Here is a 24,251-nt window from a genome sequence, read left to right on the forward strand (position 1 = left end):
AAATGGGAAACCTCGGTCTTTGAAATAAATAAAAAAACCAACCCCCCCAGCTAGAAACAGGAACCTAAATCCCAGAGTCAGTCGCCTCAGAGCTGCAGAGAGCACGGACAGGGCGGCCGGGCGGAGCGAGGGAGGACGGCCCCACCCCAGGCTGCAGGCACACCTCAGCCCTCCCGCAGTCAGCTGTGGGCCTGCAGGGGCGGCACACCTGTGACCTCGCCCGGAACGCCCCAGAGGAGGGGACATGGGGACAGTGCTGGGCCGCCTGGGGCAGGGTGGGGGAGCGGCTGCACCAAGCAGAGCCCACGCACACCACTCAGACGTCAACGGTTTAATGACAAGTGCTCCTCAGGGCACAAGCGCACTCCCACGGGGCGGGGCCACGCCCTACACACCACGTCCAGCAGGGACGGCCCACGGCCGGACCCCCGCCCCACCCACGGGCCTGCTGGACTCCCAGCCAGGGTCTCCCGTCTGGACACCAACCTAGGGTTCTGACAATGCTCCCCGCCGTCCAGGGCCCGAGCACAGAATGGAGCTGCTGGGAGCCCCTCCTCTGTGGCCGGCAGCCACGAGACCCGTCCCACGGAGCAGCCCCTCCTCTGTGGCCAGCAGCCATGAGACCTCATCCCACGGAGCAGCCCCTCCTCTGTGGCGAGCAGCCACGAGGCCCTGTGCCACGGAGCAGACCCTCTGTGGCCGGCAGCCACGAGACCCCACCCTCGGCTGCAGCTGACTGCTCGGGAGCCCCGCCCTTCACTGGGCAGCACTGGGGCCGGGATCCAGGCCCACCCGAGGACAGCGTGCAGGGCTGCAGCCCGCCCGGCCCGGCCTGCCCTGGTGCGGCTCCTCCCTGGCCCACGGAGGCAGCTAGAGCCCCGTTAGGTCCACGATGGCCTTGATGAAGATGGCATCGTCCCGCACGTACGAGTTCTTGGCCTCCATCTTGGAGACGGGGCAGAAGAGGGGGCAGCCGCTGGCGATGTTCATGTCACTGACCGGCCTCTGGAAGGAGGACGAGGTCACGTCCGGCCGGAAGGCGTCGATCACGTGCTCGCGGCTGTTCTGGTCCAGCAGCATCAGGGTCACCTGGAGGGCAGGGCCCAGAGGCCGGCTCAGCGCCTCCCAGCAGCGCACTCGGTCTCACCCGTGCACGGCCTGGCTTCGGAGCCCGTGTTGGGCTCACCAGGGCAAGCGCTGCTTGTGGTGCCGGTGCCGCCGTCGTCAGCGCAGCACCGGCTGCAGCCCCAGCCGCTCCCTGGGGGCGGCAGGCGACGACCCAGGTGCTCGGGCCCTGCACCGAGGGGACCTGGACGGAGCTCCTGGCTCTGGCCTGGCCCAGCCCTGGCTGTTGCCAAAATTTGGGGAGTGAACCAGCGGATGGAAAACCTCTGTCTCACTCTCTCTCCATCACTTTTTTTTTTTTTTTATTCTTATAATTGATTTTGGACAGGCAGAGTGGACAGTGAGAGAGAGAGACAGAGAGAAAGGTCTTCCTTTTGCCGTTGGTTCACCCTCCAATGGCTGCCGCGGTAGCGCACTGCGGCCGGCACACCGCGCTGATCCAAAGGCAGGAGCCAGGTGCTTCTCCTGGTCTCCCATGGGGTGCAGAGCCCAAGCACTTGGGCCATCCTCCACTGCACTCCCTGGCCACAGCAGAGAGCTGGCCTGGAAGAGGGGCAACCGGGACAGAATCCGGTGCCCAGACCGGGACTAGAACCCGGTGTGCCGGCGCCGCAAGGCGGAGGATTAGCCTAGTGAGCCACGGCGCCGGCCCACTCTGTCTTTCAACTAGATTAATGTATCTTTTAACACTTTTAAAAGATTTATTTTGAACGTCAGATTTTGAGAGGGAGACAGAGCTCTTCCATCCGCTAGTTCACTCCCCAAATGGCTGCAACGGCCAGGCTGGGTCAGACCACAGCCAGGAGCCAGAGCTCCATCCAGGTCTCCCATGTGGGGGCAGGATCCAAGCACTTGGGCCGCCCTCCTCTGCTTTCCCAGGTGCATCAGCAGGGAGCTGGACTGGAAGTGGAGCAGCCGGGACTTGAACCGGAGCCCACAGGGGCAGCCGGCACTGCAGGCGGTGGCCTCACCTGCTGCACCACGGAGCACCGGCCCAGAGACAGGGATTCTTTATCTGCTGGTTCATTCCCCAAACACCCACAAGAGCAGAGGTGGGCCAGGCCGAGGCGAGGACTTCTCCTGGGTCTCCCATGTGGCTGCAGGAGCCCCGCTGAGTCAGCACGACGGCATCTCCAGGGGCCGCGGCCTGTGACGCCGGCAACCCACACGGGCGCCGGTTCGTGTCCTGGCTGCTGCACTTCCGATCCAGCTCCCTGCTGTGGCCTGGGAAAGCAGCAGCAGATGGCCCAAGTATTTGGGGACCTGCACCCACGTGGAGACCTGGACAAAGCTTCTGGCTCCCTGGCTTTGGCCTGGCCCAGCTCTGGCCATTGGGTCCCTTGGAGAGTGGACGAGCAGATGGAAGACCTAACTTTGCCTTTCAAGTAAATAAATCTTAAAAAACAAAACAAAACAGAACAACAACAACAAAAAAAAAACAAGGGGGGGGAGAAGGGGGGGGAGCCAGCACTTGAACCCAGGCCCCATGGGGTGTGGCCACCTCCCTGACGTGGACACCTCTGCGGGGACCGAGACCAGGCTCTGGACACCCGAGGGACGAGGTCCCTGGGGCCTCGCACGGCCCCTCGGCTGCTCCTCCTCCAGGGGCTGGGGCTGGGACAACGGTGCCAGCCCCTGGGGAGAGGGACGCAGCCGTCTCTGGGCCGTCAGCTCCTCGGCAGACCGCACTCCCGGCACAGGCCCCTCCCAACGTTCCTGGGGGCTGTCTTCAGACCGCTGGGCCTGGGGCCCTGAGGCCAGCACCCGAGCATGGGGAGAACCCCTCCTGGCTCAGCCGCCCTGCCCCAGGCCCCCTGGCCAGCCGGAGGCCCCGGTGCCCAGAGCGCCTGCGCAGAGGCCTCTCTCACCTTCTGGTTAAAAGGCCACCGCAGGAGGGCATCGTTTGGGCCTCGCATCACCACGAAGAAGAGCGACAGGTGCGTCCCTCGGCCGGTGCCGTCACCGTTCAGGTAGATGCGTAGACACATCTTGTAGCCGTACCTGCTGGTGTAGAAGGCTGGGGCGGCACAGGGCGGGTGAGCCGGCAGGGCAGGCGCTTCCCACCCGGCAGCCCCTCCCGGGGAACAGACGCTGGATTCTGGGGGTCACAGAGACTGCGGCTGAGGACACAAACCCCAGAACTGGGGGAGGGGAGCAACGTGGCCAGAACCACCCCTCCCCCCTCGGCCCCTTCCCGGAGCAGGGGCGCCCTCGCCCTCCCTGCTCAGACGGCCGGCACAGCCCCCGCCCTGGGCCTCTGCATCCCACGGCCAAGCCGCCCTGGCATCACCCTGAGCCACGTGCCTCCAGCCCGGGGTCTGCACCTCCACGGCTGCTAGCCCACTCCCCCGACAAATACGTGTGAGTGCCCTGGGGTTGTCCTGCTGGCCGTGGGCTCCTGAGCGCCCTGATTTGGGGACCTGCGTCAATGCCGATGCCATCCTGCTGCCTGGCCCATGGGGACGGGGCGCCCACAGGAGGCCTTCTGCCCAGCGTGGGAGCCGGGCAGACCTCAACCTCCGGTTTCTACAGAGGCACAGGGTGGGGTGCTCCTGCAGGGCTGTGGAACAGCGTGCCAGCCGCCCCCCCCAGCTGTGGACGAGCACGGGGACAGCGTCCAGCCCCCCCCCCCCAGCTGTGGACGAGCACGGGGACAGCGTCCAGCCCCCCCCCCCCCCCAGCTCTGGACGAGCACGGGGACAGCGTCCAGCCCCACCCCCAGCTGTGGACGAGCACGGGGACAGCGTCCAGCCCCCCCCCCCGCTGTGGACGAGCACGGGGACAGCGTCCAGCCCCCCCCCCAGCTGTGGACGAGCACGGGGACAGCGTCCAGCCCCCCCCCAGCTGTGGACGAGCACGGGACAGCGTGCCCCCCCCCCCCCCAGCTGTGGACGAGCACGGGGACAGCGTCCCAGCCCCCCCCCCCAGCTGTGGACGAGCACGGGGACAGCGTCCAGCCCCCCCCCCCCCAGCTTGTGGACGAGCACGGGGACAGCGTCCAGCCCCCCCGCTGTGGACGAGCACGGGGACAGCGTCCAGCCCCCCCCCCCAGCTGTGGACGAGCACGGGGACAGCGTCCAGCCCCCCCCCCCAGCTGTGGACGAGCACGGGGACAGCGTCCAGCCCCCCCCCAGCTGTGGACGAGCACGGGGACAGCGTCCAGCCCCCCCCCCCCAGCTGTGGACGAGCACGGGGACAGTGTCCAGCCCCCCCCCCCCTGTGGACGAGCACGGGGACAGTGTCCAGCCCCCCCCCCAGCTGTGGACGAGCACGGGGACAGCGTCCAGCCCCCCCAGCTGTGGACGAGCACGGGGGATGGAGTCGTCCCAGCACCCCCCAGCAGGGTCGCCCAGAGACCCCGTGCACGGCCGTCACGAGGGGAGAGCCAGCTGGGAAGCAACCCACCGGCTCCTGTCTCCTGCAGCTGTGGGACCCCAGCACCCGCCTTTGCCCCTACCCCCTGGAGACGGGCGTCACCCACACAGCCACCCCCCGGCCGCCCCTGCCCACGCTCGGCCGCGCCAACAAGGGAGCAGCCGGCCTGGCACCGACTCCCACCTGAGGGGACGGAAGTGCCCACCAGGCCCCGGGGGCCACTCCCCACGGCCCCGGATGGCGAGGCAGCGCGGGGGGAGAGGGCCCAGGACCCACCTGGGGAGAAGATGGCCGGTGTGCGGCCAGCCACGGCCTCTTGGCGCTTCCTGGCGAAGTCTGAGATCTTCCAGATGAGGGACCCCGTCGTGCGTGGACGCCTCCATCTCCAGAACCTTCTGCTCCAGGTCAGCCAGGGCCAGGTCCTTGAGGCCGAGGCTCCGCTCCAGCCTGCTGCACCTGAGGGGCCAAGGCCGCCGTCACGAGGGCGGCCCCCTGGGTGGGGGCTGGGAGGAATGGGTTTCACCCGTCAGGCGCCGGGACCTCCCCGAGTTGGGTCCCTTGGGGCAGGCGCAGGCAGGAAGGGGCGTGGGCTGGGCGGGGCCGCCCCCACCTGGCCCGCACACACCTTGTTGCTCAGGGCCTCGATCTTGTCCTGGTCCAGCCGGTGCTGCCGGCCGCAGGCCTCGGCGGTCACGGCCACCCTCTCCACCTCGCGGTTCAGGACGCACACGATGTTCTCGAAGGTGGCCGTCTTGCGCTCCAGCGCCTCGCAGCGCTGCAGCAGCTCTGGCGCCGCCGGGCACTGCTCGCCCAGCAGGGGCTTCGCGTCCAGGACGGAGCCCAGCAGCAGGGCCAGGTGCTCCCGCAGCCGCTGCGCCTCGTGCTCCTGCTGCTTCTCCACCTCCACCTGGGACAACGGGGCGGCTCAGGCTGCGCGGGGCACCACGGGCTCGGGACGGGGGCAGTCAGGGTGGCCGGCGGACACCCAGGGACCTGCTTGCCCACGCTCCCACCGGTCGCTGTCTCTAACTCCCCAGGGCCTTACTGGCTCTGTCACACACTCCCTGGTGTCAGACGGGACGGGGAGATGCTGGCCTAAGGCGTCCCACGCGGGAATGTCCAGCCTGGGCCCGACCGCAGCTTCCTACTGACACCCCCCCCCCCGGGGCCGACACCCACGTGGAGACGCAGAGGAGCCCAGCCCGAGCAGTCGCAGGCATCTAGGGAATGGACCAGCAGATGGGAACTCGCTGTCGCTCTCAAAGCAATAAGCAAACAAAAAAACTACCATTAAGAAAAAGTTGACTAGGGCAGGCGCTGTGGGTAAAGCTGCCACCTGCAGTGCTGGCACCCCCTATGGGCACTGGTTCGAGTCCTGGCTGCTCCACTTCTGATCCGGCTCCCTGCTGTGGCCTGGGAGAGCAGCGGACGATGGCCCAAGTCCTTGGGCCCCTGCACCTGCGTGGGAGACCTGGAGGAAGCTCCTGGCTCCTGGCTTTGGATCGGTGCAGCTCCAGCCGTTGTGGCCAATTGGGAGTGAACCAGCGGATGGAAGACCTCTCTCTGTAACTCTCCTCTCAAGTAAATAAATAAATACTTAAAAAAAAAAAAAAAAAAAAAAGCTGACCCAAAGGAAGACGGAGACAGCAGCAGATACTAACACTGAGCTTCCTTAAATACATTCGACTGCAAACATTTCAAATTTCTACAACAAAACTTATAAATGTTAAAGATTCCTTCAAAAACTTAAAAGTTAAAAAAAAAAACAAATGAACCCGTGTGTTCCCGGTCAGAGGCCCAGCCACCCATCCCCTCCAGGGGTGCTCTGCTGGGGGGCTGCCATGTGCAGTGAGACAGCAGGTGCCACACAGGGCCTGGGGCCAGAGGCTCAACCCCCCGCTTCAGGCTCACGGTCAGCAGATGACGTTCATGGAGCGGGCCTGGCTCTGGGGGCGGGCCCAGCGGGGGTCTCTGGGCTGCCTCCTGGCTCTCTGCTCTGACCCCACACATTCCACCCTGACACCAGACTGGCAGGGCCCCTGGTTAGGGGGCGTGGCCTCCCAACCAAGCCCTCTTCCTCCCCGAGGAGCTCGGGAAGAGCTGACGGACAGAGGGGACCAGGGTGACGCGGCGACAGGATGTGCCAGCCGGGCGAGTCTGACGCCTGCCTGGCGGTGAGGGAGGCTCCAGGTGCCAGGTGGGCACGCGGGAGCACTCAGAGACGGCGGGGGCAAGAGCCGAGACACTGTGAGACCACCAGAGAACAGGGGTGGCCGGAGCTGCCTGGGACTGAGCTGGGCAGGGCGACCTGAGGGCTGGCGCGAGGGAGGCGCCGTGGCTGAAGGCGGAGCGCATCCAGTCAGGGCCCCAGCACTCACCACCTCGGAGCAGCCGACCGTGTGGAACCTGCACGGCACCCGGCACCGGCCACACGTCCTGACGTGGTCCTGAAACTACAAGCAGCCAGCGTTCTCGTCCCCTGCCCATCCTGCAAGGCACTGACCAGACCAGAATTCCCGCAAGCCCCCGGCCCAGGGTCCTGTTCTCCAAGCTGCCTGCATACGTGTGGGCTCACGTCAGGAGCCTGCATGGGGCCCGGGCGGAGCCTGTGGGCGTCTGCACCTGTCACCAGAACAGGGGGCCCAGGGCCCGGGAGTCAGGCCTGAGATGGGGGGGGCCCTTACAGAAATCAGACACCTGATCAGCCTGCAAGTGCGGACAGAAGACAGCCACAGGCTGTGAACCAGCAGCAGAACCCAGGGTGAGGCCCTGCCACACACAGACACAGGCACAGATACAGGCACATACACACACACAGGCACACACACAGACTCACACACAGAGATACAGACACACAAACACAAGGCACACACACACAGATACAGACACACAAACAAATACAGACACACAGATATAGACACACACACAAACACACAGATACAGACACACAGACACAGGCACACACACAGACATGCATAGACAAACACACACGGACATAGACACACACAAACACAGAGACACACACAGAGGCACACACACGGACACGCATAGACAAACGCACACAGACATAGACACACACAAACACAGAGACACACACAGAGGCACACACACGGACACGCATAGACAAACGCACACAGACATAGACCACAAACAAACACAGAGGCACACACACAAGCATACATACAGACACACACACAGGCAAACACACACATACACACACACACACTTCATATGTGAAACAGGCAGCATCTCAAATTGGAGTAGGGAAAAAAATCACGGTTTTTTAAGAAAGTGCACCTGCCATGGGTATTTTCCAGAAATTATTACTCATTTTCATTTTATTTGAAAGGCACAGGGAGAGACAGAAAGAGAAAGACAGAGAGAGAGAGAGGGGGGGAGAGGGAGAGGGGGAGAGAGATGGGGGGGCAGAGAGAGGGACCTCCCATCTGTTGGTTTATCCCCCAAATGCCCACAACAGCTGGGGCTGGGCCAGGCCAGAGCCCAAAGTCTGGAGCTCCATCAGGGTCCCCATGCCTGGAGCCAACCCCTGCACGGCAGGAAGTGGGCTGGAGTGGACAGTCCAGCAGACACACAGGGGTCCCGAGTGGTACTTTAGCTCGCTGCCCTGTGACCAGTGTCTGAATGAGGCAAACCAGACAGGCAGGGCCTAGGACCCCGTGTCAGGCGTCAGGCACAGCCCGGCAAGGAGCCACGGCCTCCCTTCCTGCAGCCCCACTGAGGACAGCCCGGCAAGGAGCCACGGCCTCCCTTCCTGCAGCCCCACTGAGGCAGAGGCCTGGGGAAGCGCGTAATTCCAACTTCCTGTTTCCCAGGTGTCACCTGGAGCGGCTCACACCATGGGCGCAGAGCTGGGGGGGTGAGGGAGCAGGGCCCCGCCCTCGATGCCCTGTCGCTGCAGAGCGGACTGCGGCTTCCCCAGCTCCGTACCCACACCCGCGCCCACAGACAGCCGTGTCCCCGAGGCCAGGGCCCCACCCGCAGACAGCCGTGTCCCCGAGGCCAGGCCCCACCCGCGCCCACAGACAGCCATGTCCCCGAGGCCAGGCCCCACCCGCAGACAGCCGTGTCCCCGAGGCCAGGCCCCCACCCGCGCCCACAGACAGCCGAGTCCCCGAGGCCAGGGCCCCACCCGCAGACAGCCGTGTCCCCGAGGCCAGGGCCCCACCCGCAGACAGCCGTGTCCCCGAGGCCAGGCCCCACCCGCAGACAGCCGTGTCCCCGAGGCCAGGGCCCCACCCGCAGACAGCCGTGTCCCCGAGGCCAGGGCCCTACCCGCAGACAGCCGTGTCCCTGAGGCCAGGCCCCACCCGCGCCCGCAGACAGCCGTGTCCCCGAGGCCAGGCCCTCACCCGCAGACAGCCGTGTCCCCGAGGCCAGGCCTCACCCATGCCCACAGCCATGTCCCGGAGGCCAGGGCCCCACCCGCAGACAGCCGTGTCCCCGAGGCCAGGCCCCACCCGCAGACAGCCGTGTCCCCGAGGCCAGGCCTCACCCATGCCCACAGCCATGTCCCGGAGGCCAGGGCCCACCCGCAGACAGCCGTGTCCCCGAGGCCAGGGCCCGCACCCGCAGACAGCCGTGTCCCCGAGGCCAGGCCCTCACCCATGCCCACAGCCATGTCCCGGAGGCCAGGGCCCACCCGCAGACAGCGTACCTTCTCCCGGGCGATCTTCTTCCTGCCGCATCCGTCGCACGTCAAGGGGAACTTGGGGCAGACCTCATGGTGGGCCTTAGGGAGAAGCAGACGGGCACATGAGCCACAGACGCGGACACGGGCCAGGGCGCACAGGGCAGCCAGCTCCACGGTCAGCCCCGAGACTCCAGATGCCACCCAGCGACTTTCAGAGAATCTGTGTGTGTCTTAATTAATGAGAGAGGGAGAGGGAGGGGAAGGGGGAAGGGGAGAGGGGAGGGGGAGGGGGGAGAGGGGGAGAGAGAGGGAGAGGGAGGGGGAGGGGAGGGGGAGAGGGAGGGAGAGGGAGGGGGAGGGAGAGGGAGGGGGAGGGGGAGGGAGAGGGAGGGGGAGGGGGAGGGAGAGGGAGGGGGAGGGGGAGAGGGAGGGAGAGGGGAGGGGGAGGGGAGGGGGAGGGAGAGGGGAGGGGGAGGGGAGGGGGAGGGGGAGGGAGGGGGAGGGGGAAGGGGAGGGGGAGAGGCAGCTCTCATCCACGGGATCGTTCCCCCAACGTCCTCAATGGCTGGAGCCAGGAGCCCAATCCAAGGGTCCCACGCGGTGGAGGGGCCCAGCCCGGGAGGTGCAGGTCAGCAGGAGGTCAGAGTCAGAGCTGGACCACACCCCCCCCCATCTACTCCCCCCCCCCCCCCCGGACTTCTGTATTGTGGTCGGCCCTCCGGCACAGCAGACCAGGCTGCGGCTGCGGCGCCGGCCTCCCGAGTTCTCGTTGCTCCACTTCCGATCGGGCTCCTGCCAATGCAGCCGGGGAGAGCACAGCTGGGCTCCGAGGAGGGCGGAGGCCGGCCTCCACCTGCTGCTTCACTCCCCACGTGGCCACAACGGCCAGGCCGAAGCCAAGCGTCTGGAACTCCGTCCAGGCGCGTCGGCAGGCAGCCGGCCGGGAAGCAGAGCCGACTCGCGCTGGTGTGACCTGCGCCGCAGCACTGGCCGTGTCAGACGTGCCGACTTCCCTCCCCTGCGTCCCGGACGGCAGACCAAGGCCCTGAGCGGGCCTGTCCCTGTCTGGCATCCCCGACTGAGACGCGGTTACCGAGCCAGGGCGGAGCTGCCCGGGTTCCTGGGAACCACGGGTCCTCCTGCAGCTCCGCCCGGCCAGCCCCTGCCAGCTCACCTCCATGTCTGCCCGGCCGCAGGGCGCCCGGCAGTGCCGGCAGCTCAGGCTCCGCTCGGGGCACTGGTGCTCGGCGTGCTGCTCCTTCTCGCCGAGGCGGACCAGGCCTTTGCAGGCCGGGCACTCGGTCAGCAGGAACAGGCAGTGTCCCTCGTTGGCAGCTCTGCCGACACAAGCAGGCGTCAGCAGCGCGCACCCCACACGGCCGCTTGCCCGACCCCTGCCCTGCTGCGGGCCATCCTCTGCACAGGGCCCTCGGAGTTCTGACCGAAGGGGCTGCACCCCAGCGCCCGCTGTCGCCGTCGGGGAGCTGTGGGAGGCAGCCCAAGGCAGAGCGGACGCAGGCCAGGGGGTGAGGGCGGAGAACGGCACAGGGCCGATGAGCTGCCATCCCCACGGCCGGCCCAGCCGTCCTGCACTGACCGCCACGCGAACGCTCACTCAGAGAACACAGGTGCAGCCTAGGGACTCGGGGACCCCGGGCTGAGGGCAAGGTGGGGTGACGCAGGGGCTGTCGGGCAGAGTGGAAGGGTGGGAGCGACAACGCAGCCAAGTCTTGGGAGCTTGGAGGTCTGCGCTGCCCACCTGGGACCTTGCCGACTGCCCGACTGGGGTGACAGGAGCCAGCTGAGCCGTCAGGGACTGCCCAGGGAAGGCCAGAGCTACCGCATGAGGGGCAAGACCGGGGGTGCAGGCACCCGGGGTGTGTGGAGGGGAGGGCAGGCCGCATTCTCAGTGTGTGTTTGGAGGTCGGGGGAGTGCAAAGTGGGCCTGCAGCATGGCTTCGTGGGAGAGCAGAGCGCGGCAGCAGAGGCAGGGCGCAGCCAAGGGAGCGCCCGTCGGGGACGCGGACCGGGGAGCAACGCTGGCTAAGCCTTCATCTCTTCTCCGTCCGAGTGTCAGAGAGAGCTTCCCCTCCACCGGTTCCCTCCCCAAATGCCTGCCACAGCCAAGCCAGACGAGGCCGAAGCCAGGGGCCCGGGGCTGCACAGGAAGCAGGAGCGTGGAGGAGCGGGGGTGTGGGGTCCTCGGGGGTGGGTCGCCCCGCCGGCCAAGCACCCACGCCGGGCTAGTCTTGGTTTGCTTTAAACTTATTTCACTTATTTGAATGGCAGAGAACGAGGGAGAGGCAGGGAGGGAGAGAGGGATCTTCTACGTGCTGGGTCACTCCCCACATCACAACGGCAGCCGGAGCTGGGCCAAGCCGAAGCCGGGAACAGGAGCTCCATCCTGGTCTCCTCTGTGGGCGGCAGGGGCCTAGACTTCTCGCTGCAACCGTTCCCGAGGGCACAGTCCAGGCCGGGCAGCACACGCACACCGTCCCTCCCCGGGGGCGCAGTCCGGGCCGGGCAGCACACGCACACCGTCCCTCCCCGGGGGCGCAGTCCGGGCCGGGCAGCACACGCACACCGTCCCTCCCCGGGGGCACAGTCCTGGCCGGGCAGCACACGCACACCGTCCCTCCCCGGGGGCACAGTCCCGGCAGCACATGCACACCGTCCCTCCCCGGGGGCACAGTCCCGGCAGCACACGCACACCGTCCCTCCCCGGGGGCACAGTCCCGGCAGCACACGCACACCGTCCCTCCCCGGGAGCACAGTCCGGGCCGGGCAGCACACGCACACCGTCCCTCCCCGGGGGCACAGTCCGGGCCGGGCAGCACACGCACACCGTCCCTCCCCGGGAGCACAGTCCTGGCCGGGCAGCACACGCACACCGTCCCTCCCCGGGGGCACAGTCCGGGCAGCACACGCACACCGTCCCTCCCTGGGGGCACAGTCCGGGCAGCACACGCACACCGTCCCTCCCCGGGGGCACAGTCCGGGCCGGGCAGCACACGCACACCGTCCCTCCCCGGGGGCACAGTCCAGGCCGGGCAGCACACGCACACCGTCCCTCCCCGGGGGCACAGTCCAGGCCGGGCAGCACACGCACACCGTCCCTCCCCGGGGGCACAGGCCGGGCAGCACACGCACACTGTCCCTCCCCGGGGGCACAGTCCAGGCCGGGCAGCACACGCACACCGTCCCTCCCCGGGGGCACAGTCCGGGCAGCACACGCACACCGTCCCTCCCCGGGGGCGCAGTCTGGGCAGCACACGCACACCGTCCCTCCCCGGGGCGCAGTCCGGGCAGCACACGCACACCGTCCCTCCCTGGGGGCACAGTCCGGGCCGGGCAGCACACGCACACCATCCCTCCCTGGGGGCACAGTCCGGGCAGCGCATGCACACCGTCCGTCTCCAGAACCTTGTTAGGTTCCCTGACAAACTGTCCCCACGAGACCCTCATGCCACGGCCCCCCAACCCGTCGCCCCCATTCTACCCCCTGTCCGCAGGGATCTGGATCCGAGGACTCGTCCCCCTCTGCCCGGTCCGCCTCACTGAGCTCTGACCAGAAGGGAGCTGGGCAGGCCCACGAGTCATTGCCCGCGGGGGGGGGGGGGGGCCTCCTCCCAGTCCTGGGAGCGGGCGGGTTTCTAGCCGAGCCACCGTCTCCTCGTAGAGGGGGCAGCACCTCTGGGGCTCAGCAGGCAGATAAGTGTAGCCCAAGTGCTGGCGCCCCGCGCTAGGGCAGGGCAGGGCCAAGGCCGTCAGGACCCAGCGGCTGGGCCGGCACGGACGTGCTACACCTGTGTGGCCCACAGCTGCCGGCACCCCCAAGTCCCAGCAGCCACCCTGGCTGGTGGAGCGCGGACGCTCAAGCATGGGCGCCTAACGGACTCGGGGTGACATCGAGTCTCAGCTCTGACTTAAGGAACCCAGAAACGTGTGGCCGGCACAGCGGCGCAGCAGGAAAAGCCGCCTGCAGCGCCGGCATCCCATACAGGCGCTGGTTCAAGTCCCAGCTGCGCCACTTGTGACCCGAGAGCAGCAGAAGACGGCTCACGTGCCTGGGCCCCGGCACCCACCCCGCGCCAGACGTTGGGGCCACCGGGGCAGTGAACCGGCAGACGGAAGGTTTCTCCGGGTCTTCCTAACTCTGCCTTTCAAATACATACATAAATTTAAAATACTAATAATAACAGGCCAGAAAAGAGCGTGGGGGCTGTGGGGCTGTGACAGTGGGGCACCGGTGCCCCCAGCAGGACCCTGGCCACCTGCGCGGCCCCTCCCAGCCCAGCCCACGGTCAGAGCTCCGTGCCTTGGGCACAGCCACTTCTTGTGACACCGGCCTCTCGTACGGGCGCCAGTTCACGTCCCGGCTGCTCGACTTCTGATCCAGCTCCCTGCTAACGGTCCTGGGAAAGCAGGGCCTGCTCCCACCTGCGAGACCCAGATGAAGCCCCCGGCCAGCCCCGGCCGCTGTGGCCATCTGGGCAGTGAGGCAGCAGACGGCAGGTTCTCTCCCTCATCGGTCCCCTGCACCGCACAGAGCACCTGCGACCCACGGGCCGCTGCCGGGCACCTGCACACACGGCGCCGCCCGGGGCCGCTGAGGGAGCCGTTAGCCTCAGGGCCACAGTGTCTAAGGGAGCACGGCTGTCAGCCGCACAGCCCGCAGGGAGGCGGCCTTAGCGGACAGACTCAGGCTCCCAGCAGCGTTTCTTCACGTCCCACACTTCTCCAAGAGTTCTGATTACCAAGAAAACGTCTCATCCTGGGTGTCTTGAGTGACAGCCGAGTGGGTGGGGGCGGGGTCGAGGTGGCGCAGGGCGGGTGGGGGCGGGGATCCCCTGCCCAGCCTGCGTCTCCGTCCCCATGACGCTCACTGACGCCAGCGGGAGGCTTTATCAACATCACCGCCAGGCCAGGCCGGTCCCAGTGCAGCGCCTGCTCCTCCCACGCCGCCGGCCTCTCCTCGCAGGGGCTTTCCAGACCTCTCTGAGGCACAGCCAGGGACTTTCCGACCCGCGGGCCTGCAGTCCCAGTCCTCTGCCGGCGGCCACACGGCTGCTCGGGGACCCCAGAGAAGGCCGAGCTTGGCGCACGCCCAGGGCCTCTCGGCCCCCTCGTCAGGAACGCAGCCAGCACCCACCCTCCCAGCAGGTGCCCTGACCCCATCACCTCCCAGTACAGACCCAACAGGGGAGCGTGGGGGTGGGGGACCCAGGCAGGGCACGTGCTGCCGAGTGCCGAGAGGGGCGCACACCACACGGGCGCCTCGGGGCCTCTGCCCACAGCGGCACAAGTGGCCTGGAGCAGGCGCCGGGCCACCAGACAGGAAGAAAGCCGAGCCAATGCACCCTAGCCGTGGGCAAAGCCGCGCTCTGACAAAAACAAAAACAAAGCTCGAGCCCACAGACCGCGGGCTGGAGCTGGTCTGAGGACAGAGGAGGCCCGCAGTGACGGACGCCTCGCTCACCCAGAGTCCCAGCTCCAAGCCGCACGGGCAGCCCCCGGGCCCAGCTCCCTGGCAGGGCAGGGCAGGGCAGGGCAGGGCAGGGGGCTTCTCCTGGGCCCGGCACCAAGGCACTCCCACCTCGAGAGCCCGCGCCAGCGACCACCGTCCGTCCCTACGGTTGTGACCACCGAGGTTCCTCGTGTGGGTGGAGTCCCACGGCACCTGCCCTCCGCGGCTGGCCTCCTCCTGACAGCACAGCCTCCCGAGGCCACGTGCGCGCACGGCCACGGGGACAGTGCTGCTGCCCCCCCCCCCCCCCCCCCGCACGGCCACCGAGCCCGGGCCTCGTGGCGGGGATCAGGTGACGTGGGTCATGGCGCGGTCCCCAGCACGCTGGCAAGGACACCGGCAAGAGAGGGCACGCCAGGTGCTGGCCCGGCCTCTGCCTTCTGCGGCCACAGGACAGACACAGCCGTGACGACATCACTTCCAGGGACAGCACAAGCCAGAGTACGAAACCCCGAGGACACGGGCGACACGGCACAGTGCCAAGCTCCCGCCAACTCAGCCCGCCGTGGCAGGCACTCCCGGAGGCCCAGACAGGACGAGCACCTCACACGGGCCCCAGGCCCTCCAGAGCCCAAGGACGTCAGCAGGCGTCGGCCCTGGCCGGGCCGGGGGCGCTGCTGTGACAGGAGTGACGCACGGCGGGGCCGCGGCCGGGGCGGGCTCCTCACCTCGTAGTCCTTCAGGGTGCCCTTCCAGGTGCAGCCTTCGTTGGGACACACGGCGGGCAGGCTCTCCACCTCTCTGCGGGCCGCATTATCGGGAAAGGCCTGCGGGAGGAGAGCCCGGTTAGGCCTCTTCCAGCTGCAGCAGCTCTCCAGGGGCGAGGGCGCCGAGCGGGGACCCCCGCCGCTGCCCACCTCCCCCGCCGCACACAGCCGCGCGGCGTGGCCAGCTCTGTGGCGTCAGAGCCCGACTTACTGAAGTGCTCTCTAAGATAGAGACGCCTTCTTCGTAGATGCCCTCCTGGACGCAGGCGGCACAGTTCTGAGGCCCTGAGCTGGGGGGAAGAGAAACCCCGTGGGACGTCTGCTCAGAGCACGACAAGCCGAGCCCACGCCCCAGACCCCGACAGGCACACGCCACGTGAGCAGCGCCTCCAAGACCCAACGTGAGAACGGGGCCTCGGCGCCACGCGCTTCTCACCGGTCACGCCGCCCCCAGGCCTGTCCGGGCGTGCACCTCTAGGCTTCCTAGATGTGTAAACCAGTGAGCAGAGACAGGCAGACGGGCCTCAAGCGCCCACGTGTGCACGTAGCCACGCACCCCCAAAACAGTGCTGCCCGACGGAAGCAGCGTCTGGAAGTCTCACTCCTGGTTTGCCCAGGGAAGTCACACCCGGGGCCCCGCCCTGGACCGCGCGGCCGCCCGGGCCTCAGTACCTGAGGATGCTGGTCAGGCAGAAGCAGCAGTAGCGGTGGCCGCACTGGGCCTGGAAGGGCCTCCGCAGGACGTTCCTGCAGGCCGAGCACAGGTACTTGGCCTCCAACTTGGTCCCCAGGAGGCTCGTGGAGAAGCCGGGCTGCAGCAGCTCGAGGGAGTCAGGGGGGGTCACGCTGGCTGCAGCCATGAGCGCTGGGACCCCCACGCCAGGAAGCCCTGAGGGAGAGCACAGAGCGTGTCACACCTGGCCACAAGACAGCGCGACCTCCCGCCGCACACAGGGACGCTGAGGTTCTTCGTGGCCACGGCCGCACCCAGCTGTCCACACTCCACAGCTGCCTTCCTGTGACGCCAAGGGTCAGTGTCGCCCGTCCCGTGCCCTTCACCCTCCCGGGACCCCTACAGAAAGAATGTTCTGGGACAGTGGGTGACTCTCCAACCCTCGGAAAGCAGCTGCGCGGGAAACAGCCACCTGCCAGGCACCGGCCCCTCCGTCCCTTTGCCGGCTCATCTCCCAGCCCCTGGGCACACCTGCCCCGCCCTGCTCCTGCCACCGCCGGGCCTGTGCACCCCCCAGAGCACGTCAGCCAGTGCCTGGCAGTGCCCACCCTCCTGCCTCTGTGTTTTTTTGAAAGTCAGAATTAGAGAAAGAGACACAGAGATCAGTCCCCCACTGGCTCACTCCCCAGACGGCCACAGAGGCCAGGCCTGGGCCAGGTCAGAGCCAGGAGCCTGGAACTTCACCCAGATCGCCCACGTGGGCCATCTTTCGCAGGCCACGAGCAGGGAGCTGGATCGGAAGGTGAGCAGTGCCCACGTGGAAGGCTGGCGTCACAGGCAGTGGCCCTCGCCACAACGCCACACTCTCCCCTCCTCCGAGCGCCGCCCGGCCACACCCGCAGACGCTCCCCGCCGTGCCTGTCCAGCCGCTAACTGGGACCACGTGAGCGGTGCTGAGCTCCAGAGTGCGTGCAGGGCAGGCTCCGCTCTTCCCCGCCACCACAGGGCCGCGCCGTGCAGAGCCCGGCAGGGGCCGTGGCAGGCGGTGGGCAGAGACGGGACCTGGTGCTTCCCGCGCAGGTGCTAAGGACACGCAAACTCCTTCCCAGGGCAAGGGGGACGGGAGAAGGACCCCAGCCACAACTCCACTGTGGGCCAAGTCCTCCTGCCAACCTCTCCTCCAGCCCCACGCGCACACAGTCAAGTGGCCTGGTAAGCGCTCAAGCTTCCGGCTGAAGTGATCAGCCCACACAGACACAGGCGACTTCCACGAAACGTGGACGGCAGAGAGCCTGGAGGACATGGGAAGACGGAGTGCGCCGCTCCTCGTCGCGCCCCAGCACCTTTCCCCTGTCCCCACAGCGGCACCTGTGACCCCACACTCCCATCATGCCACTGGTCTTGTGCAGCTTGCAGGCCAGAGCTGGGCTCTGGTCCACTGTGCCCAGGCCAGGGCTCCTCAGCCTGGTGCAGGACGTGGGACATGGGCTAGCCCCGGCGAGAACCAGCATGGGGCTGGGGAGGGGGCTCCACCAGGGCCGCCCGTGGGCAAGCGGGGAGCGGCCTCGGGGAAGACACTCCAGGCTGCAGGGAGAGGCTCCCGGGGACCTGGCATCTGTGCGCCCCTGGCAAGTGCTGGAGACGGAAGGTGACGAGCTGGGGGCACAGGACAGTGGCAGACCCACGCCAACACCCACATGGTAACGCACTTCCCCTTCTGTGCTGGTGGCAGGAAAACTGCCCACCCTGCGCCGGGATGACGGGGGGGGGGGGTCCTCCGAGCCGCCCTAGACAGGACTGTGAGGGCCAGCCTTGGCGCAGGCCCACGTCACCAACAGGCTGTCCTTCCACGGGCCCTCGAGCTTGGGTTCACTCACATCCCTGCTGGAGCAGGGCCCCTCTGGAGGCCAGAATGGGGAGGGAGACGGCGCCCCCACGGGGCCCTGATGCAGGGGGGCTTGCCTGCTCCCAGGACTGCTCCCCAAACCCCCCAGACCTCGCAGCAGGAGCAGCTGGGCCTGACAAGCTGGGCGCGGCTGAGGCCCCCCCGAAGAAGGCTCCCCAGGGGCCTGGCTCCCACTCTGCTGCCCCCCCCCGGCTGCGCCTCCCACCCCAGCCCTCCTCACCCTGCTCTCCCTCTGCCCCCCCAAGCCCACTCTACCAGCACCGAGCCGATCGTGAGCACGTCCCATCTCACAGGGTTTCACCGTGAGAGACATTTCAACGCGCCCACGCCCGCCCCGGCCCCTCCGAGGGTGGCCAGGCCCGGAACAAAGCCGAGAGGCTCGCACCCCGGTGACAGCCCCGCGCAGCTTCTGAAGCAGACAAACTCAAGGCCCGGGACAGCGCCCGGATGCTCCCTCCCGGCGGATCCGGCTCAGCCCAGAGCGGATCCCAGAGAGCTCAGGACGACTTCACGATTCCGCATTCAAAACAACAGGCCACGCCCCTCCCCGCATTCAAAACAGGCCACGCCCCTTCCCGCGTTGTACTGTGTGAACCAGAACATTCCGGGCAAGCGGGGAACAGAGCGGAGGCCGAGGACGACGCGGCCGCTGTCCAGCTCCCAGACGAGGCGGCGCCGGCGCCACGACCTCCCCCGGCACGACAGGGCGCCCTCGGCCATGTGACTCGGACGCCCGCCTTTCCTCACGCGCTGCAGTCACGTTCGTCCGGTCACCACGCGGTGGAGGCGAGGGTGGTCTGGCCGCAGGGTGCTGCTGGCCGCAACAGCACCTGCCAGGGAGGTGGGCACCGTTCCAGCAACTGCGGCACCCGGAGGCCCCCAGCCCCGCCCATGCCAGGCCTTGGGTCTTCCCTGTTCAGGAATCCAAACGTCCCCCCCCACGAAGACGCGGCAGCGCGAGACCGCGTGCAGACACCGTCCACCAGCCAGCTGCGGCTGGACGCTCAGACGTGAGGACAGAGCTTCCGCTGCCGAGGCCCGGGCCCTCAGCCCGCATCAGACAAGGCGTGGCGGGCGAGGGCCCACTGTGTGCCCAGACACCGGGCTGCTCCTGGCGTTGTGGCACGCTGAGAGACACGAGGTCAGATGTCATGCGCACACCCAGGCCCTCCCGGGCTTCCAGGTCAGCAAGGAGCCGACCTGGAGCCGTGGCCGTCTCCCCGCGGCCAGCCCGGCCACACGTGCTCACTCCTACAGCTACGGCTTCATCCGTGAGACTTCTGTCAAAAATCACTTTGACCAAACGCAGAATCGCACACCAACCGATTCCAGTTACGTCATATGCAAGGACAAAGCAGGGCCGGCGCCGCGGCTCAACAGGCTAATCCTCCGCCTGCGGCGCCGGCACCCCGGGTTCTAGTCCCGGTCGGGGCGCCGGATTCTGTCCTGGCTGCCCCTCTTCCAGGCCAGCTCTCTGCTGTGGCCTGGGAAGGCAGTGGAGGATGGCCCAAGTGCTTGAGCCCTGCACCTGCATGGGAGACCAGGAGAAGCACCTGGCTCCTGGCTTCGGATCGGCGCAGCGCCAGCCGTGGCGGCCATTTGGTGAGTGAACCAACGGAAGGAAGACCTTTCTCTCTGTCTCTAACTCGGGACAGAGCGACCCCAGGGCGTGAGAACTGGAGCAGCTGCCTTGCGGAGCCGGCGACGGGGGCTTCTGCTGCCAGAAGTGTGCGTGTGGACAGAGCACAGCACGCCGCACACGGGCCACGTGCGCAGAACAAAACCGAGCGCTCACGGCGCGGTGGAGCTCCCAGCTACGGGATACCCGGCAGGATTCTCCAAAGCAACCCCGGCTCGGAACACCAGCAACGGCAGAGAAACCTCAAGGCCAGGCCTGGACACAGAAGGCAGGACCCCGCCCCGCCCCCTAGCTCTGCTCTGCCGGTCAACAGGGCTGGAGCCGCCACAGGCCCAGCCGCCTGGGGGCCAGGTCCTGGGAGAAGAACTTTAGAAAGCCAAAGGGAAGGCGTCGCCCACCAAGAGGTCACTGAGACCCCACCGGGCGAGAGGCGCGTGGCTGCAAACCCAGCACCCTACTCCTGGAGCCGATGGCGGCCCAGTCAACCAGAAAGGCACGCTGCCCCACCGGGACCCCTGGCCACTGCAGGCGCTCGGGCCCCAGGACGCCCCAGAAGCCGGGGGTTCAGATCCCCAGACCCACGTTTCCACTAGGAGCCCACAGCCGTGTCAGCGAGCCCAGGGACGCACCCTCGAGAACATCGGGGTGCCCCGAGTCCCCTCCAAAGCTGTAGGGTCAGGCTAAGCTGATCTTCTTTCAGGCTCAGAGTAACATCAAACATTAGGCTTGGTACCAACTTTTTTTAAATATATATTTATTTACTTAAAAGTAGAGTTACAGAGAGGGAGAGACAGAGAGGTCTTCCATCTGCTGGTTCACTCCCCAGTGGCTGGAGCTCCTTCCAGGTCTCCCACATGCTGCAGGGACCCAGCCACCTGGACTGTCCTCTGCTGCTCTCCCAGGCACATTAGCAGGGAGCTGGATGGGAAGTGGAGCAGCCGGGACTCGAACCGATGCCCACATGGGATGCCGCAGCTGCTACACCACAGCGCCAGCCCCCTGGGCCCAACAACTGCCCACGCAAGCGGAGCGAGCGGCAGGAGAGGGCGCTCCAGGGCCCCGCGTGTGGGCGAGCGCTCGTTCAGAAACCTTCCTGAACACCAGGGCTATCAACTGAGAGGTCAAATGACTTCAGGAGCCCTCCCCCAAGCCACCGGCCCTCCCCAAGCCCGGCCTTGGCTGGGGGACTCTGCTCCTGACCCACCCGCACCCCAGGATCTCAGCGCCGTGACGGCCTCACCTTAACCGCCCCAGCTGTCCCGTGACCAGGCCAACAGTGGGGCGCTGCCCTTGTCACCCACGTCCGTGTGTGAGCACACGGCTCCCACAGGGCCCAGGCCACAGCCGCGGCCACCGGACTGCTTCGCCTCGGCTCAGGGCCTTCAGGCCGCCCCGCTCCTCAGCCCTGGGCGGCAGGGCTGGTCCCCCGCGGCTCTGCCCCCCCAGCCTCCTCCCACTCCTCCACACTCCCTCCCCGCACTGCCCCAGCATCCGCAGGGCAGCCCGAGTCAAGCCGCCCCCAACGCGCTCTGCCAGTGCCCCCGCCCCCGCAGAGCCCCCAGTCCTGGACCGCACGCACGCCGACCTCCCCATGGCCTCGCGCTCTGGCTGGGCACCAGACACGCTGCGGGGACGGAGCAGTCTCGGGGCGCACCGCCCCCCACGCTCTGGCTGCATGGTGGGTGCCCCTCCCTGAATCACAGCCTGGGCCCGAGGCCGGCTGCCCCGACCACTGGCTCTCAGGTCAGACCCCGGGGGCTGTTTCTACGCCTTCGTCCCTACGGCTTCTACGGCAAGGACACCGTGGTGTGGCCACGACCGTGACCCACGCCCTCCGCGCGGCATCCAGGCCAGGGCCCGGGGCAGACCGGGGCGGCAAGGCCTTGGCCACACGCCCCTCCCAGCGCACCCCGCGGCTTCTGGGCCGACCTTCCTGCACACTCCTGCCAAGCCGCCAGCTGGACTTCCCACGTGCCAGGCCCAAGAGGCCACACGCTGACCACAGTGGCAGCCACCTGGGCAGGCAGCTGGCACCGCCCATGGCCAGAAACGAAGCCCAAACCGGACTGAAGACCCGGTGCTGAGACAGCCGGCGCCAAGTCTTCTCTGGAAAACGCTTCCGCCCACAGCGACGCCCACGGCCTCCCACACCTGTGCCCTGGTCGCAAAACTGCTGGGGCCGGCGCTTGACGGAGCGGGGAAAGCCACTGCCTGCAGTGCCCGCATCCCACATGGGCGTCGGTTCCAGTCCCGGCTGCTCCACTTCCCATCCAGCTCTCTGCTGTGGCCAGGGAAAGCAGCAGAAGACGGCCCAAGTGCCTGGGTCCCTGCACCCACCGGGGAGACCTGGAGGAAGCTCCTGGCTTTGGATCCGTGCAGCTCCGGCCACTGTGGCATTTTGGGGCGTGAACCAGCCGATGAAAGACCTCTCTCTCTCTCTCTGCCTCTCTGCCTTTCAAATAAGCAACTCTTTAAAAAAAAAAAAAAACCTGCCTGGCCACCGGCCAGCAGCTCCTTCAAGGCTCCCCGGGACTGGTCAGCAGAGGCCAGCCCTGTTCTCACTGCAACGTGGACGTCCACCCGGCCCGGGGGCAGCTCCAGCATCGCGGTCCCGAGGCCACCCAGACCACGCCAGGCGCAGACGGCCAGGCCCAGGCCCCTCGGGGTCACCTCCCGGAGGCTGGGCCTGCGGGGCCCCTGCTCAGAGGGGAGACCGGCGCTGACCAGTCGGCCCGGGCAGCTTCCTGCTCTCCAGGTCACAGCGCAATAAACCGTCGAAAACAAGCAAATCAAAGTCCGTCTGTGACTTGGCTGCGGCCTGCACCTCCAACCCCCTCGGCCCGGGGACACGCGGACACGCGGACACGCGAGGCTCGTGGCTCAAGCGCGTCCACTCCCGCTCCGGGGGCCGCCCTGGGCTCCGGCCACGCCCCGCCTTCTCCCCGCCCCTCTCGGGCTTCACGTCCACCACGGCCGCGGCCACCGGGCCAAGCCGGCCAACGGCGGGCGGCCGCAGGTGGGCCAGAGCTGGACACACGGCCCGGGCGGCGCCCCGGGGCCGGGCGGGGCGCGGGGCGGGGCGGGAGACGGCCGCAGCCACGGCAGGGGCTGACCCCGGGCACCCGCGCCCCGTGGACGGCCGCGGGTGTTCGCGAACTTTCCGGCGCCCGCCCCGCTCCGACTCTCGGCTTCCGGCTCAGCCCTCCGAGAAATCCCCTCAGCCGGCCCCGCCCCGGCCCTGCCCGCGGCCCCGCCGAGCGGTGACCGCGCCCGTCCGCGCCCGCCGGGACCCTCACCCACGCCCGCCCCGGACCCGCGCCCGACTCACCCGACGGTCGCCGCGCGTCCGGAACTGACCGCCCGCCGGGCCGCCGCCCCCGCCGCCGTCCCGCCCGGAGCGCCCTGAGCGACTGACGCGGGAGCCTACCAGGGAAGCACGGGGAACCGCAGCGGCCGCCGATTGGCCAGATTCGCGCCGCGGCCGTGCCACCGCCCTGACGGACAGAAGCGGCAGCCTACCAGGAGCGCGCAGAGAACCGCAGAGGGCGCCGATTGGTCGCGGTTGGCGCGGCGTAAGTACTTAAGCCTCCCCCCGCGCTGCTGGAGCGGACCGTGGTGTCCAGGGCCTGGGCCGGGGAGCCGGGGAGCCGGGGGCTCCCGCCCACCCCTCACCCCAGCGAGCCGCTGGTGCGCAGCCCCGCTCCACGCGAGGGAACCGCGCGGCCCGGGTCCCGCGAGCGCAGGGCTGCCCCTTCTCGGCGCCACGACCACCCCTCACTCCTAGAAGTTCCCACGACCACCCCTCACTCCTAGAAGTTCCCACGTTGCCGTGCGCCTGGCGACCCCCGCGCGGCGGGCAGTCGCTCCGCGTCACCCGGGACGTGGGTTCGCGCTGGCGCCTGCGCTGTTGCGCGCGTGGCCCCGGGGGCTCCCGCGCGCCCACACTCGCTTCCTTTTTATGTATTTACGTGTATTGGTTTGGGAGGCAGAGAGAGTTCACTCCCCGAATGGCCGCAGCAGCCCGGGCTGCCGGACCCCGGTCCAGCCCACAGCGCTCGGGGAGGCCGGCGTCCCGCTGACCGCAGCGTGGCCACGGCCGTCGCAGGCACGGCTGCCCCCCCCCGCAGGTTCAAGGGCCCAGACCTGCGGCCGGTGAGGGCTTGGGGTCAAGGGGCGTCACTGCCCACGCGACCCCTCGGGGTCCTGGCCCCGGCGGGCAGGGGCTGGGCGTGGGGCCGGCCGCTCCTCCACGGGAGACCCCCCCTCAGGCCGCAGAGGCTCGGCGGCGCCCTGGTGGCCAGCGCGGGGACTCCCAGGCGGGCCCCTTCCTGGGAAAGAGAAAGCAAAAGTCAGCGGCATGGCGCCGGTGCCGGGCGGCCGCGGGGCTTCCACCGGAGAGTGGCCACTGCCCACCGGCCCCGGCTGCTGGGACCCGAGGCCCCTGCTGCAGCCCCTGCGGCGCCCCCACCCCGGGACTGCAGGGTCTGACCTCCACGCTGCAGGGGTGAAGCCGCCCAGTATAGGAGAGCCGGACGCCCGGGGCCGGGCGGGGGGCAGCGGGCGAGGGCAGGGGACGGCCGGGAGTCACAGAACCAGAGCCCGGAGGAGCAGGGCTCTGTGGCCTCCGGGCACTGGGAGCCCTGGTGGT

General features: G+C 68.1%; 1 protein-coding gene across 1 annotated transcript; it reads right to left on the bottom strand.

Annotated features, from left to right (window-relative positions):
- Nucleotides 1-316: 316 nt before the first annotated feature.
- On the bottom strand, nt 317-22,500 carry TRAF2 (TNF receptor associated factor 2). The gene is given in 13 exon segments (XM_062207234.1): nt 317-1,089; nt 2,994-3,142; nt 4,777-4,855; nt 4,857-4,956; nt 5,124-5,407; nt 6,879-6,953; nt 9,176-9,250; nt 10,326-10,486; nt 13,886; nt 15,347-15,445; nt 15,597-15,675; nt 16,058-16,274; nt 22,097-22,500. Coding segments are annotated over 12 exon segments (1,509 nt in total). The 5' UTR covers nt 16,246-16,274; nt 22,097-22,500; the 3' UTR covers nt 317-870.
- Between the last annotated feature and the right edge of the window lie 1,751 nt (nt 22,501-24,251).

This window comes from Lepus europaeus, chromosome 12 (genome assembly GCF_033115175.1).
Source record: "Lepus europaeus isolate LE1 chromosome 12, mLepTim1.pri, whole genome shotgun sequence".
NCBI classification, from domain to species: domain Eukaryota; kingdom Metazoa; phylum Chordata; class Mammalia; order Lagomorpha; family Leporidae; genus Lepus; species Lepus europaeus.